This window comes from Littorina saxatilis, linkage group LG12, assembly GCF_037325665.1.
Source record: "Littorina saxatilis isolate snail1 linkage group LG12, US_GU_Lsax_2.0, whole genome shotgun sequence".
NCBI classification, from domain to species: domain Eukaryota; kingdom Metazoa; phylum Mollusca; class Gastropoda; order Littorinimorpha; family Littorinidae; genus Littorina; species Littorina saxatilis.
Genome location: NC_090256.1, coordinates 37,657,779 through 37,674,608, shown reverse-complemented (window position 1 = coordinate 37,674,608; position 16,830 = coordinate 37,657,779). Strand labels below are relative to the sequence as shown.

The 16,830-nt window shown below is 42.8% G+C and overlaps 1 protein-coding gene across 1 annotated transcript in view; it reads right to left on the bottom strand.

Moving 5' to 3' along the window:
- The window catches only part of LOC138981857 (nostrin-like), a gene marked incomplete at its 5' end in the record, with an annotated part of 33,728 nt that overhangs the window by 4,659 nt on the left and 12,239 nt on the right, over positions 1 to 16,830 (bottom strand). Inside the window, 11 exon segments of the mRNA XM_070354971.1 lie at positions 476 to 605; positions 3,126 to 3,254; positions 3,830 to 3,918; positions 5,091 to 5,199; positions 5,838 to 5,960; positions 9,092 to 9,199; positions 11,569 to 11,685; positions 12,018 to 12,104; positions 12,628 to 12,690; positions 13,518 to 13,599; positions 15,966 to 16,028. Of these exon segments, the coding sequence (XP_070211072.1) occupies positions 476 to 605; positions 3,126 to 3,254; positions 3,830 to 3,918; positions 5,091 to 5,199; positions 5,838 to 5,960; positions 9,092 to 9,199; positions 11,569 to 11,685; positions 12,018 to 12,104; positions 12,628 to 12,690; positions 13,518 to 13,599; positions 15,966 to 16,028 (1,100 nt within the window).

The following is a 16,830-nucleotide window of genomic DNA, read 5'->3' as shown; positions in this document are numbered from 1 at the left end:
CTTTCACAACCCATACAAACCCCAAAGAGTTATTTCCAAACATTGTCTATTCCTCAAAAGTTAGATCCTATCTACATCTAAATCCATAACTCCACGGATGCAGCCCCTGGAACTGCAACTACATGTATGCACCTTGTGAAACCACTAGCACTGACGTTTAATCGTTACCGGGAACAAAAACAGAATGACGTTTGTGCAGTCTCGAATCACTGAGACAAATGATTTAGGGTGGTAGAATCTACTTTTATAAGTGCTCCTACAAGTATACTTAAATCCTCCTGTTCATTGACGTTACAAATAGCGAGCAAAACTGTGGATAAGACCCACATGTACTTTTTAGTGCTGCTTTTGACTGACCATAATCGCACACACAAACTTTAGTTTAGGCTTTGAAATGTAAGACAAATTGTAAATTTTCATTAAAAACATCTCATGTCCGTATAAATGTACTAAATTCTGGAACAATAACACTCACTCTCACCAAATTCGTCGTCAGCTGCGGCTAGTTCCATGTAGTAGTCGTTGGGAAGGTTGTAGTTGGTGTAATCTGCATTGTCATCCAGCGCAATGTGTAGCGGTAACTTCAACGTGCTCACAATATAGTTCTGAAATTGAAACACAAACACAGTGAACATTTATCTGTTGCTCATTATCCATTCAAGTTTACAGGTAATCTCAGGGCATGATAATGAAAGAAGAGAAAAAATGTGAACAACCGTATAGTGTAGTGTTACATAAGGTAAATCCAATATCTCTTCTCCTGTGCTTAAAGATATTGGAGGGTTGGAAATGCACTGATTTTTCATAGAGTTTATGTGAACTTAAGCTGTGCAATCATCTCAGCATTCTCAAAATGTCACAGTGCCTGCTGTTAGAGCAAAAGTATGGATGTTATCTTTCATGTACTTCCCTCCCATTTTGAGAATACTCAAATGATTGTATGACTGAAGTCTCTATTACATCACAGATCTGTGACAATGTATTTTCAGGCCTCCAGTATCATATCAGGGGTTTGAAGTATGAACTAACGTCTAAAAAAGTACACTAATGATAAATAGAACAAGCCTTGCATGGATCTGAAAAATGACACTACCACAGATGGGACTGGGGTAGAAATTAAAAGAGCTCACTGGGGCACACCCGCCAAGAGAAGCCCACTGGAGCTCAAAAATGGCAATTTTACAGGGACTGAATTAGAAATGAAAAAGCTTACTGGGACGTGCCACCCTCCTGAGAAGCTCACTGAAGCTAAGAAAATGTCTGTAACCTGGACAACAAAACTGGGCTATTTCACAAGTTTCAGATTAAGAGAAAGAGCGTGTTTATGTGGGTCTGCTCACAAATCCCACCCATGCACTGACCTGCTTGTCTCTGGTGGACGTGATGTACTGTACAAAGGGATACACTGACCTGCTTGTCTCTGGTGGACGTGATGTACTGTTCAAAGGGATACACTGACCTGCCTGTCTCTGGTGGACGTGATGTACTGTTCAAAGGGATACACTGACCTGCTTGTCTCTGGTGGACGTGATGTACTGTTCAAAGGGATACACTGACCCGCTTGTCTCTGGTGGACGTGATGTACTGTTCAAAGGGATACACTGACCTGCTTGTCTCTGGTGGATGTGATGTACTGTTCAAAGGGATACACTGACCTGCCTGTCTCTGGTGGAAGTGATGTACTGTTCAAAGGGATACACTGACCTGCCTGTCTCTGGTGGACGTGATGTACTGTTCAAAGGGACACACTGACCTGCTTGTCTCTGGTGGACGTGATGTACTATTCAAAGGGATACACTGACCTGCCTGTCTCTGGTGGAAGTGATGTACTGTTCAAAGGGATACGCTGACCTGCTTGTCTCTGGTGGACGTGATGTACTGTTCAAAGGGATACACTGACCTGCTTGTCTCTGGTGGACGTGATGTACTGTTCAAAGGGATACACTGACCTGCTTGTCTCTGGTGGAAGTGATGTACTGTTCAAAGGGATACACTGCCCTGCCTGTCTCTGGTGGACGTGATGTACTGTTCAAAGGGATACACTGACCTGCTTGTCTCTGGTGGACGTGATGTACTGTTCAAAGGGATACACTGACCTGCTTGTCTCTGGTGGACGTGATGTACTGTTCAAAGGGATACACTGACCTGCTTGTCTCCGGTGGACGTGATGTACTGTTCAAAGGGATACACTGACCTGCCTGTCTCTGGTGGAAGTGATGTACTGTTCAAAGGGATACACTGACCTGCCTGTCTCTGGTGGACGTGATGTACTGTTCAAAGGGATACACTGACCTGCTTGTCTCTGGTGGACGTGATGTACTGTTCAAAGGGACACACTGACCTGCTTGTCTCTGGTGGACGTGATGTACTATTCAAAGGGATACACTGACCTGCCTGTCTCTGGTGGAAGTGATGTACTGTTCAAAGGGATACGCTGACCTGCTTGTCTCTGGTGGACGTGATGTACTGTTCAAAGGGATACACTGACCTGCCTGTCTCTGGTGGACGTGATGTACTGTTCAAAGGGATACACTGACCTGCTTGTCTCTGGTGGACGTGATGTACTGTTCAAAGGGATACACTGACCTGCTTGTCTCTGGTGGAAGTGATGTACTGTTCAAAGGGATACACTGACCTGCCTGTCTCTGGTGGACGTGATGTACTGTTCAAAGGGATACACTGACCTGCCTGTCTCTGGTGGACGTGATGTACTGTTCAAAGGGATACACTGACCTGCTTGTCTCTGGTGGACGTGATGTACTGTTCAAAGGGATACACTGACCTGCTTGTCTCTGGTGGACGTGATGTACTGTTCAAAGGGATACACTGACCTGCCTGTCTCTGGTGGACGTGATGTACTGTTCAAAGGGATACACTGCCCTGCCTGTCTCTGGTGGACGTGATGTACTGTTCAAAGGGATACACTGACCTGCTTGTCTCTGGTGGACGTGATGTACTGTTCAAAGGGATACACTGACCTGCTTGTCTCTGGTGGAAGTGATGTACTGTTCAAAGGGATACACTGACCTGCTTGTCTCTGGTGGAAGTGATGTACTGTTCAAAGGGATACACTGACCTGCTTGTCTCTGGTGGAAGTGATGTACTGTTCAAAGGGATACACTGACCTGCTTGTCTCTGGTGGACGTGATGTACTGATCAAAGGGATGCTGCGGTAACGCCCGACCCTCCAGTTTACACAGACACTTGTTGATCTTGAAATGGCTGGCCTCCAGAAAGTTCAGCATGAACATTGTCTGCAAAAAAAAGATGTGCACACATTGATGTCAGCATTAAACGTAGACAACAATTTACTACAAAGCATGATGTGTCGAGCCAGCATTTACACAGAAAAGCAAACACACTGTGTCAGCACAGCGGCTGTGCACAAAACTGTTGTGTCATTTTTCATAAAAACTGTGCTAAGCCAGATATTGATGAGGAAAATTCTACTTCACGAGCCTGCTTCACGAGCCTGCTGCACGAAGCTTTGGCACTGAATTTTCAGGCTCAATTAAGGAAGGCCTTCAGTTTTAATCAGAAGTACGTCTAGGAGATTTTGTCATCGCAGAAATCTCCAAAAATAAGCGATTGCATGCAAGCAGATCAAAAGTTGATCAATCGAACAAATAAAATAGTCCTAATCAATCAATATATAAATAAATGAATGAACAAACCACTCAGACAATCAATCATTCAATCAACTAAGCAAGGAAGCAAGGAAGCAATTTGCCAAACAACCATTCGATGGCTCACTTGATCACTCACTCACTCGTTCACCCAGTCAATCAATCAATCAAGCAAGCCAGCAAGCAAGCAAGCTTTGACTCACCCCATGTAGCCTCTGCCTTGTGTCTTCCTGAGCCTCTGCATCAGCAAAGTTGGGTTTGTCTTTGTATACCTCCACCAACTTTTGAACACCTGTACACACACACAAAGGCACATATGTCAAACCAGTTGCCATTTCAAGCTGTCTTTTTTTTTTTAAATGGAAATACAATACAGCGCAACATCTCCTTTTAAGAAATAAGTGACAGTAGCATTCACCATTGTATTTTGTTTCTAATAATAATAATAATAATAATGGACATTTATTAATCGCCCCTTCTCACAAGAGCTCACGGCGATTTACATATTAATTTCTGCCGTGTGAGATGGAATTTTTTACACAATACATCACGCATTCACATCGGCCAGTAAATCTCAAGCCATTGCGGCGAATATTTACTTTTTACGGCCTGTTATTCCAAGTCACACGGGTATTTGGTGGACAATTTTTATCTATGCCTATACAATTTTGCCAGGAAAGACCCTTTTGTCAATCGTGGGATCTTTAACGTGCACACCCCAATGTAGTGTACACGAAGGGACCTCGGTTTTTCGTCTCATCCGAAAGACTAGCACTTGAACCCACCACCTAGGTTAGGAAAGGGGGGAGAAAATAGCGGCCTGACCCAGGGTCGAACACGCAACCTCTCGATTACGATTCTGTAGTGTTTCTTGTGTGTCCACTTCAAAGACCAATACACTAGGTCCAAGTTCTTGTCAATGTTTCCCCTTTGTCTCCAATTAAACGTTCCATAAACTTTACCTTTCTTGATTTTGTTATACCTCCTTTCCATGCATACCACCATGATTTTGAGGGAGTTTCAACAGTTCCTAAACAGTTACTTTTGTCATTGCAAAACAAAACAAAATTTGTCTTCATTGTTTTCAAACCAAAGGAAAACATGATAGAAGAGATTGTGTGCAGTTCATCCTCTTCTCTTTTCAAAGAAATGAGAGAAAAAAGTCCATCACAGCATTCTCTTTCTTGAAAATAATAGTGTTCACTCTGATTTCAGAACTCCAACACTGTACACAAAATTGGTCTGAAAAGACAGGCAGTGTAAGTTCTAAGAAAGAATGAAGACAAAATTAAAAAACAAAACATGTTTCTGAAAAATGGTAAGTCACAGATTGTAGGATTTGAAACAAATTTCACCGCATCAGAAAAAAAAACTTCTTCTCACCATTACCGAAATACAACAAGACATCATTCTCAACAAAAAAGAGTGGACAGTAGAAAAAGAAGGTTTATAACCACCACTCACCATCCTTCCCTTTTTTCTCCTTCTCTATATGCTGATGAATGAAGAGGAGATAGTTTTTTAGCTTCTCCTTCCGCCGTTCCATGTTCATGCTGAATTGTGTATCTTCTGCCTGCAATGGGAAAAGCTGAGTCAATAATCTTTTCAAAACACCATATACGGTCAAACTTGTCCATAAGAACCAACCACCCAAGGGAACAACCGCAAGTGTTCCTAATAGACAGGTTGTTATGAAAAGGTGAAATACGTAACAAACAACCTCGTCTGGGTTTCTTTGGGTGGTTGTCATGGGCAGGAGGTCGTCATCAAGAGGTGGTCGCAAGGGCAGGTTCAACCTTTACTCAGCCCCCCCCACACACACACACACACACACACACACACACACACACAATATCTGAAATAATGATGATACCCAGAATATCTGGATCTTTGAAATTCCCCCCAAATCCGCCCATTGTACATGTTACTACATACGTGAACCTATGTTTTATGTTTTATGTGCGTTGTCCTATACAATTGTTGTTATAAACGTTTACAGGCAGGCAGGGTGTGCCGAAGAAAATTTTCCATTTTTATGTAATATTTGAATGGACAATAAAGTGCTGTTATTGTTATTATCAATGGAATAATCTCTGTCACAGTCACTCGCATCACCTGCATGTCTTATAAATAAACTCTCTGAAAGCAGGTGTACTTCACGCACACAGACCAGAAAACACAATCATACAATAGTTAACTCCACAAACTTACACTGCAGTCGATAAGAATCTGCTCTGGTAACTTTGGTGCCTGCACCCCTTTCTGAGCGATCACCGTGTGAATGTCTTTCTGCAAGTCCACCGATATCACAGCTTCGTTCAGCCGATCATGAGCCTGCAATCAGTAAATGAGTTAATTAATAAATGAATCTATATATATATATATACGACTTTTGTGTGTGTGTGTGTGTGTGTGTGTGTGTGTGTGTGTGTGTGTGTGTGTGTGTGTGTGCGTGCGTGCGTGCGTGCGTGCGTGCGTGCGTGCGTGCGTGCGTGCGTGCGTGCGTGCGTGCGTGCGTGCGTGCGTGCGTGCGTGCGTGCGTGCGTGCGTGCGTGCGTGCGTGCGTGCGTGCATGCGTTCGTGCATGCGTGCGTGTGCGCGTGTGTTTGTGTGTGTGTGTGTGTTCGCGATGCACGGCCAAAGTTCTCGATGGATCTGCTCCAAATTTGGTGGGCATATTCAGGTACACCCCGGACATAATCTGGTCGATGAAAATTTTCAACACGTGCTCTCAGCGCGCAGCGCTGAACCGATTTTGGTTTGTTCATCCATTCCCAGTAACTCTTCCTTATCTTCTCCAGTGTTTAGCGTTTATCTCCCTTCCTTCGTGTGGCGTCAATCCATATTCTCGTTACTATTTTTAGAAGGTGACTGTCCACAACGCTCAATCCATATTCCCGTTACTATTTTTAGAAGGTCACTGTCCACAACGCTCCTTATCTTCTCCAGTGTTTTGCGCGTTTATCTCCCTTCCTTCATGTGGCGTCAATCGCGTACGGTGCGCCACTCACCCGGCTAAGCCGGGTACCCGGCAAAGCCGGCGTAAGGTGCACCACTCACCCGGCAAAGCCGGGTACCCGGCGAAGCCGGCGTACGGTGCACCACTCACCCGGCAAAAATAAATAAGTTGACAAATGAATAAATAAACAAACAAATAAATAAATACACAACAAAGTCCATAAATAAATACAAAATAAACAAGTCGCGTAAGGCGAAATTACTACATTTAGTCAAGCTGTGGAACTCACAGAATGAAACTGAACGTAGTCCGCCGCTAGTGCAAAAGGCAGTGAAAGTGACGAGCCTGTTTGGCGCGGTAGCGATTGCGCTGTGCTTCATAGCACGCTTTACTGTACCTCTCTTCGTTTTAACTTTCTGAGCGTGTTTTTAATCCAAACATATCATATTTATATGTTTTTGGAATCAGGAACCGACAAGGAATAAGATGAAATAGTTTTTAAAACGATTTCGGAAATTTAATTTTGATCATAATTTTTATATTTTTAATTTTCAGAGCTTGTTTTTAATCCAAATATAACATATGTATATGTTTTTGGAATCAGAAAATGACGAAGAATAAGATGAAATTGTTTTTGGATCGTTTAATAAAAAAATAATTTTAATTACAAGTTTCCGATTTTTAATGACCAAACTCACTCATTAGTTTTTAAGCCACCAAGCTGAAATGCAATACCAAACCCCGGCCTTCGTCGAAGATTGCTTTGCCAAAATTTCAATCAATTTAATTGAAAAATGCGGGTGTGACCGTGCCGCCTCAACTTTTACAAAAAGACAGATATGACGTCATCAAATGTATTTATCGAAAAAAATGAAAAAAACCTCCGGGGATATCATACCCAGGAACTCTCATGTCAAATTTCATAAAGATCGGCCCAGTAGTTTAGTCTGAATCGCTCTACACACACACACAGACAGACAGACAGACAGACAGACAGACAGACAGACACACACACACACACACACACACATACACCACGACCCTCGTCTCGATTCCCCCCTCTACGTTAAAACATTTACCGTACTTTCCGGGTCATAAGGCGCGACTTTTTTCCTCGAGTTCGACCCCTGCGTCTTGTATAACGAAGCGCCTAATCCGTGTATGAAATACGAAAAAAATCAAAGAGACCGCTTGAGTACCAGTCAAACAACTTGTGATAATGCATGTTTCAGCTACTAGGTACTGCCCTGCCTTTGATCTGGCCGCACACACAGATTTCCACTCTGTTAAACTCGGTCACTGACCGGTCACTGACCCCGGTGCAGGAAGTGTTTCCTCTCTCAGATATGACAGGGGAACCACCTCTCATGGCAAAAACTGGGTCATTGACCCCTGGGAAGAAGGTCGTGTCTATAAACAAGGCCACCCAGCTATCACAATGCCTTTGATCTGGCCGCACACACAGAGCACACATATTTTCACTCAGTTAAAGTCGGTCACTGACCCCGGTGCAGGAAGTGTTTCCTCTCTCAGATATGACAGGGGAACCACCTCTCATGGCAAAAACTGGGTCATTTTGGTGCGCCCTATCGGCCCCCTGCGTCCAATGGGTGACTGGATTACAATTTTTTTTAAAAAGAAGGGGGTGCGTCTTGTATAACGAAGCGCCTTGTCACCCGGAAAGTACGGTAGTCAAAACTTGACCAAATGTAAAAATATGTAATAAATAAAATAAATCAACCAATAAATCAACCAATCAATAAATCAACAAATGAATAAAAAGAATGAGAAATCATCCATCAAAGCAAGCTACAAACTGGTGTGTAATTCAAGTGCATCCCATCCCTTATGAAGCATTCAGCGAACAAAACAACCCAAACTGGCACACGATCATACAGTTGTCCTCAATAAGAGGTTTGCTACGCAAAAACTCAGAACTCTCTAAAACACAGTACTGACAGCAAAATCAGATCAACATTCAGGTTCTTCTTCTTCTTCTGCGTTGGTGGGCATGAGTGGGCTTTTAAGTGTATGAAGGTTTTTTTTCTAGCTATTTAAGCAGGCCATGCTCTTCTATCACCAAACTCTGACATGGATTACATGATCTTTTTCATGCGTTCTTGGTCTTCTGCTTGCATACATGTCCATAATATATATGTAATAATAATAATACGAGAATTTATAACGCGCACATATCTCACCACAAGGCGACTCATACACATTCTTTCGCATTAACAACTCATGGACACTCATACACCTACGCATAAATTACATGAAGATGACAAAGCAACAACACGAACAGAGACACGGCACTCAAAAGTAAGCATGAAAAACAAAAGAAAATTCCAAATAATAATTATGTACATGGCTATTTCATATTTCTCATCACAGCCTCTGCAAATTTACCTTCATTTTTAGACTTCCTCCCTCTTCTCAAGTTTTTGGAGGTCTTAAAACAGGGGGTGGGGGGTGTTACCAGTAATGTAATAAAGAAAAGTTCAGGCACCTGAGTGAGTTTTGGTGCCAGGACAGAGATGTGACTGTTGTACTTGTTGAGAAACTCCTGCATGCTGCGCAGTCTCTCCTCCTCAATCTGCTGCAACTGGTTGCTGGCCTGTACACACACACACACACACACACACAAACACATTAATTAATTAAATCAAGTGAATTATAAATTATAATTAAATTATAAATCAAAGTATAAAGTTTAATTTATCTTTAGCTGCAAGTTAATTATGCGGTACTTGCCAGGTTAATCTTTGAGTCCACTAGTGTTACCTGATTGTTTGCGAAAATAAAAAACAGGTGGGGGGAAATTGGTTACTCGCACGTCCAACAAAGACTATAGTGATGCGCGTGTACATGTACCCACCCACCCACCTATCTCTCTCTCTCTCTCTCTCTCACTCTCTCTCTCTCTTGTTTTTCCTCTCTCTCTCTCTCTCTCTCTCTCTCTCTCTCTCTCTCTCTCTCTCTCTCTCTCTCTCTCTCTCTCTCTCTCTCTCTCTTTCTCTCTCTCCCCCAAATACAGCTATATTCCCACTGCATTTGAACACTGCTTGCTACATTTTCAAACGGTAAAACCTGTTAACAAAGAACACCCAAGCGGCTGATCAAGAGTGGTTGTTATAGACTGGTGGTCTATTATGGAAAAGTGAATTACATTTTTAAAAATTTTTTTTTAAACAAAGCTAGTTCATAAGGACCCTTTGGGTTGGTCAATGTTGGCAGGTGATCATTATTAAGAGGTGGTTCCCAAGCCAGAATCAAAAAACAAGAATTGCAGGTTGTTGGAACAAAAAACCTTACAATTAAAAATCAAAAATGTTTTTGTTTTATATTGTCAAAAATTAAACGTTCCAATAACCGACAATTCCTGATTTTTGATTCCGAATTTTGCAACGTTAGCAGTCTATCTATGTTTGGATTTAAGGTTGCCAAGACAGGTTCCACTGTATTTGGGTATCCTGTCTCACACAACACCATGCACTCACCTTAGTGACAGTGAAGTCCCAGTCTTGCTGCGCTGACTCTGCCTTCACTTCCACACACAACACCATGCACTCACCTTAGCCACAGTGAAGTCCCAGTCTTGCTGCGCTAACTCTGCCTTCACTTCCACACAGAACACCATGCATTCACCTTAGCCACAGTGAAGTCCCAGTCTTGCCGCGCTGACTCTGCCTTCACTTCCACACACAACACCATGCACTCTGACTCACCTTAGCCACAGTGAAGTCCCAGTCTTGCCGCGCTGACTCTGCCTTCACTTCCACACACAACACCATGCACTCACCTTAGTGACAGTGAAGTCCCAGTCTTGCCGCGCTGACTCTGCCTTCACTTCCACACACAACACCATGCACTCACCTTAGCCACAGTGAAGTCCCAGTCTTGCTGCGCAGACTCTGTCTTCACTTCCACACACAACACCATGCACTCACCTTAGCCACAGTGAAGTCCCAGTCTTGCCGCGCTGACTCTGCCTTCACTTCCACACACAACACCATGCACTCACCTTAGTGACAGTGAAGTCCCAGTCTTGCTGCGCTGACTCTGCCTTCACTTCCACACACAACACCATGCACTCACCTTAGTGACAGTGAAGTCCCAGTCTTGCCGCGCTGACTCTGCCTTCACTTCCACACACAACACCATGCACTCACCTTAGTGACAGTGAAGTCCCAGTCTTGCCTCGCTGACTCTGCCTTCACTTCCACACACAACACCATGCACTCACCTTAGTGACAGTGAAGTCCCAGTCTTGCCACGCTGACTCTGCCTTCACTTCCACACAGAACACCATGCATTCACCTTAGCCACAGTGAAGTCCCAGTCTTGCCGCGCTGACTCTGCCTTCACTTCCACACACAACACCATGCACTCACCTTAGCCACAGTGAAGTCCCAGTCTTGCTGCGCAGACTCTGCCTTCACTTCCACACAGAACACCATGCACTCACCTTAGCCACAGTGAAGTCCCAGTCTTGCTGCGCTAACTCTGCCTTCACTTCCACACACAACACCATGCACTCACCTTAGCCACAGTGAAGTCCCAGTCTTGCTGCGCTAACTCTGCCTTCACTTCCACACACAACACCATGCACTCACCTTAGCCACAGTGAAGTCCCAGTCTTGCTGCGCTAACTCTGCCTTCACTTCCACACAGAACACCATGCATTCACCTTAGCCACAGTGAAGTCCCAGTCTTGCCGCGCTGACTCTGCCTTCACTTCCACACACAACACCATGCACTCACCTTAGCCACAGTGAAGTCCCAGTCTTGCTGCGCTGACTCTGCCTTCACTTCCACACAGAACACCATGCACTCACCTTAGCCACAGTGAAGTCCCAGTCTTGCTGCGCTAACTCTGCCTTCACTTCCACACACAACACCATGCACTCACCTTAGCCACAGTGAAGTCCCAGTCTTGCCGCGCTGACTCTGCCTTCACTTCCACACACAACACCATGCACTCACCTTAGCCACAGTGAAGTCCCAGTCTTGCCGCGCTGACTCTGCCTTGTAGCACTGCTCCGTGTAATCCTTGTCCGCCTTCTTCACTTGGGATTGTAACTGCTTTGCTCGTTTCTCAAGCTGAAGAAACAACCATTTTGTAAACACAGTGAGTGAAAGCTAATGGTAAATACTTGCTCGTGTACATGAGACACAGTGGAACACCCATTCTAAGACACTCCTATTTCCTCCCTTTTGTGACCTTGTTTTCTAAGGTGGTGTTTGGAATCTTCAGTTATTCAAAAAAATTAATTAGAGCACAGTGAACCTAACTTCTGTAAGGACTGAATCTGCCAGGAAATGTTTTTGAAAATAAGCCGCTCACATACAGGCTTTAATTGGCACTCACACACACACAGGCACAGACACAGACACACATATGCACACACACATACAGATGGTCAAAATCTCACCTTGGGAACATCTTTTGTTTTGCCCGTTTCCTTGCTATCCTCTACTTTCTCATGTTCTTTACAGCACTGATAGGAATGTTTTTTGCTCTGAAAAACAAAAATGTACCAATGAAATATTCCTGTAAAACTAAATAACCAATTACGTAGCCCTTCTAATGATATTCTGCAGTCAGGTTTCCATAAACAAAATTATCTACGATTGAAAAGAACTGATGCAGTACAGTACAAATACAGTCACTTTCAAAACAGATTACCACTAAAATCAGAATACCAGTAATCATGATAATAAATAATGTACATGTACATTCTTTGAGAGAATACTGCCTATTCTGCCTACAGAACAAAATTAGAAGTGGTAAGACCATGAGCTGCTGTGAATCAAAAAGCACGATACTTCAGCACTAATTTCACATGTGCACACACACACGCATGCACGCATACATGCACGCACGCACGCATGCACACATGCACACATACGCACACACGCATGCATGCACGCATGCACGCACATACACACACACACACACACACACACACACACACACACACACACACACACACACACACACAGACAGAAGGATAAGAAGTCTCAGCAAGAAAGATATCTTACCTTGAATTCCTCAACCCTCTTGTCCTGCAATGACCTGAAAGACTTGTTTACAGTTTCTTCAATCTGAAAACAGAAATTCCATGAAATAGCAAATAACAACAATTAGAACAGTATATCAAAAGAAGGCTGCAAGTTGCCACAGCGGCTAACTAAAACTGTTTAGATGCTTTGCCAAAATGACAAAGATTTTCGTGATTTGAAAAACGTTTATGCGTATTGCTGTCTGGGAATGTCTAACATAAGGAAAGGATTAGTATGATGATAACGTATCATACAGTCCTGTGAGGTTAATAATAATACTACTAATAATAATAATAACTGGACATTTTTAAGTGCCTTAACCTATGGCTCTAGGCAATTTACAAAAGAACATATACAGAATGGAACAATTAAATGTACAACCTACATAAGAATGAGAAATCTACATGCAAATTCTGGTTGCTTTCTTCCTGGGGAAAGTGAGCTTCCATACAGCACAGTGCTAACCATTGTTTTTCTTTTCTCTGCGTGCATGTGTTCATGTTTTCAAGCCCTGAGACTTTCGATGTGAACCTGGGATCTTTACCGTGCGCATGCGTGCACAAAAGGGGTGGTCGGACACTGAGGAGAGTCTGCACAAAGTTGACCCTGGGATGTAAATCCCTCGCAGAACCCGGGATTTAAACCCGCACCGATAGTGACAAACTGGATTAGAAGCCAGCACCGCTACAGACTGAGCTATCTCCCTGCCCCCCATAATAATGAGGATATTGGCGCAAATCAAAACAGTTCTAAGCGCCTCACAAAAACATACATAAATAAATTATTCTGTACACAATTCCAAATCAAATAATAATGCAGATCGAAAAACGACAACCTTGCACCCATCAAAGATCGACAATGAGACTTACAGGTTTTCTGGCCTTGACATGTGTCTCTACAATGACCTTGAGGGGCTTGCTCATCTCGTCCAGAAGACCTGCCGCCAGATTCCTGACACACACACACACAGAGGTTTACACACATCACACAAAGGAATTTAGAACAATTTAAGACTGTACAGGTATATATGTAATCTTTGCTTCCTGAAGCAATTTGGAGCAGTAGGGATGAGGTAGAGCAGAATCCACTTTCTGTGAACTCTGTTATAATTGAACTTGTGTCACCAACTGAAAACTCTGCTGAACAATCCCTCTCAATGCTGTCCATGCGTATGCGCCAATCTTGGACTTAAAAAATGCGACCCTTTGACCGAAAAAAACATTGGTTAGGGTTAGGGTTAGGGTTAGGGTTAGGTTGTTCACGACCTGATTAATCTCCCCATGTTAGCGCATGCACATTGCATGACCGCATTGAGAGGGATTGTTCAGACAGAGTTTTCAGTTCGTGACATCTGCCCATGCGACCACCTCTCGAAAGCAACACCTGCCCATACTCACCACCCCAAAGGATTCCTGATGCCTTTTTTTTCTCCATATAATTTACCTTTCCATGGCAACCTGACCTGCCTAAAACGACAGCATTTGGTCGGTCCCTTTCTTTTCTTTCTTTATTTGGTGTTTAACGTCGTTTTCAACCACGAAGGTTATATCGCGACGGGGAAAGGGGGGAGATGTGATAGAGCCACTTGTTAATTGTTTCTTGTTCACAAAAGCACTAATCAAAAAATTGCTCCAGGGGCTTGCAACGTAGTACAAAATATGACCTTACTGGGAGAATGCAAGTTTCCAGTGCAAAGGACTTAACATTTCTTACATACTGCTTGACTAAAATCTTTACAAACATTGACTATATTCTATACAAGAAACACTTAACAAGGGTAAAAGGAGAAACAGAATCTGTTAGTCGCCTCTTACGACATGCTGGGGAGCATCGGGTAAATTCTTCCCCCTAACCCGCGGGGGGCGGTCGGTCCCTAATGGGTGGTCGTTATAGACAGGTTTGACTGTGTATTGAAAGTTTGGATATAGAATAATCTCTTAGCAAACATAAAGTACAATAATATTCATGCATTTTAATGTCTTTTTAATGCAACTTTGGTCACAATGAACACGTATGTAAATTGTAATCTCTTGGTCTTAAGCATCAATCTATTATTCCAAAGTCGCTTATTGCGGTGTTCTGCATGTTGTGAGCTTCAAGCAAATGTATGCTCGGAAGTACACAACAGGATTCCAGTGTACCAGTTATTGTGTGCCGTCTTCGCTTGTTCAAGACATATAAAGCAGTATTTGATTTTTTAATTTAAATTTTTTTTTTTTAAACCTTTTTCTTACGTTTTGTTAACGTCTTGTTACGTGTTTGTTTTGTTTCTTTAAACGCTTCCTTAGTTTACTTACAATTATTTAGCACATGTTTTTGACCTAGATATATTGAAACTAAATAAAGTATACTTGACTTCATTTTTTTGTGTGTGTGTGTGTGTGCGAAAAGCGAAAAAAACCTTTAGGGTCGGCGCTTAAAAATAGGGTCGGTCGGGTTACCGGAAACAGACATATTTTTCTTTTTGGCCTTAACAATTATATCATGAACAAGGTTTAAAATGAATATGTTGAAGTCAATGAAAGTAAACCAATGTCGTCAGTACATCTGTCAACGAAAGCTTGTTAGTCTATGTGCATTCAATCCATCGGACTGATTGACCTACTGACTGACTATACAGATCACCCAGTTCTGGTAGGCTGACTGACAACAGGTGCCTGCATGCATGCAAACCTTTCGAACTATTTTTTACAAAACCTGTACAACACCCCACACACTAAAGAGGGAGTAATGAGCTATTCAAGGAAGTTGACTTTTCCTGGCGGTTTGCCACCGATGAGAAGACTGGACCTGTTTGTGGAAGCAAGCTTTCCTGGCCAGGGCCTTAAAAGGTGGCGGGAATTTAGTCAAACAAGACCACTAGCCAAGGACAAACAGACAGGCCCCAGGTTAAAACAACAGAGCAACAGGTCTCTCCCCCCATGCCAGCCGCTTGGTGTCTCGTTAGCTTTTGCTCTGCAAACAGCCCAAATTGTATCGGCCCACTGTTCGCCACTTAGAGGTTTAGCCTTAGAATTGTTCCGACCTGAGACCCTTTTTTTTACCCTTCCAAAAAGCTAAACTTGATTTTGCAGACATTACAAGAAAAGCTACTCTTCTCTGACATCCAGGAGGCACAGTTTGCAGGAGGTGTGACCAATAAAAAGCCACACCCACACCTGGGTAATAAAAGGGAAAGGCTAATCTTGAAGAAAGAAAGTGTTAGCAACCTACCCACCCTAATTTGTTTGGCCTTGTCATATCAAACAACCTCTTTTTGTTGTTGTTGCCTAATCAATAATCAATGAGTAAATCCAAAACATCAGTTAATGACTTACTTGTGAAGCTCCGCCTCCTGTTCCATGGCCACTCCCACTGCTTTCCAGCCATCTGCTAGACTCCTAAAATCATTAGATAAATGCTCATTGAATAATACTTCAGTATTCCACCTTTCCAGCCTTTTTTGGTTTTTTATTTGGGTATAAATCCAATTGGCCCCATAGTGTAAACCATTTTCTTCTTCAGAATATTCTTTTAAAGTTGATTAAAGTTCGTGAAAAGGGAGGAGATTGAGGAGAGAGAGAGGGAAAGAGGAAGGGGTGGGGGTGAGAATTAAGATGGATACACAGAATCAAATAGACAAGCTTACTTCTGAGAGAACTAATGACAATTATGTTGATACAAGAGAAAAAATGACTGAGAAAAAATGTTGATCAGCAGCTCAGTCTTCTTCTTCTTCTTCGTCGTTCACTGATCAGCAGCTCAGTGTAATGCAAAATAACAATTCTTTATTTTGTTAACTTCATGACACATACAGATGATCTGTGTTAAACTTTTGCAACACATTTTTCTTACACATTCAAAATCTATGGCAGCATTCTATAATTGGGGAAAACTAGAAGTGACTCTTTCTCTCTCTCTCCTTATTTACAAGTGCATGCAGAGTTAGTTAGTTAGTTAGTTAGTTGTTGCTTTTTGGGTCCAGCGGACCATATAGGCCAAATCAGGACCCCAGTGGCATGCAGAGGAACACACATCAAACAGTAGGATTGAATAAGCCTACACAGTTTAAACCAACTTTGTAGAGATCAGACTGCCATCTGCATCAGCTGATGTTTTCAACCAATCACAGGCAGACAGACATGGAGCACAAAATCAAGGCAAACTGATCAGGCAAAACCGGACGTCACTGAATTTAATTAA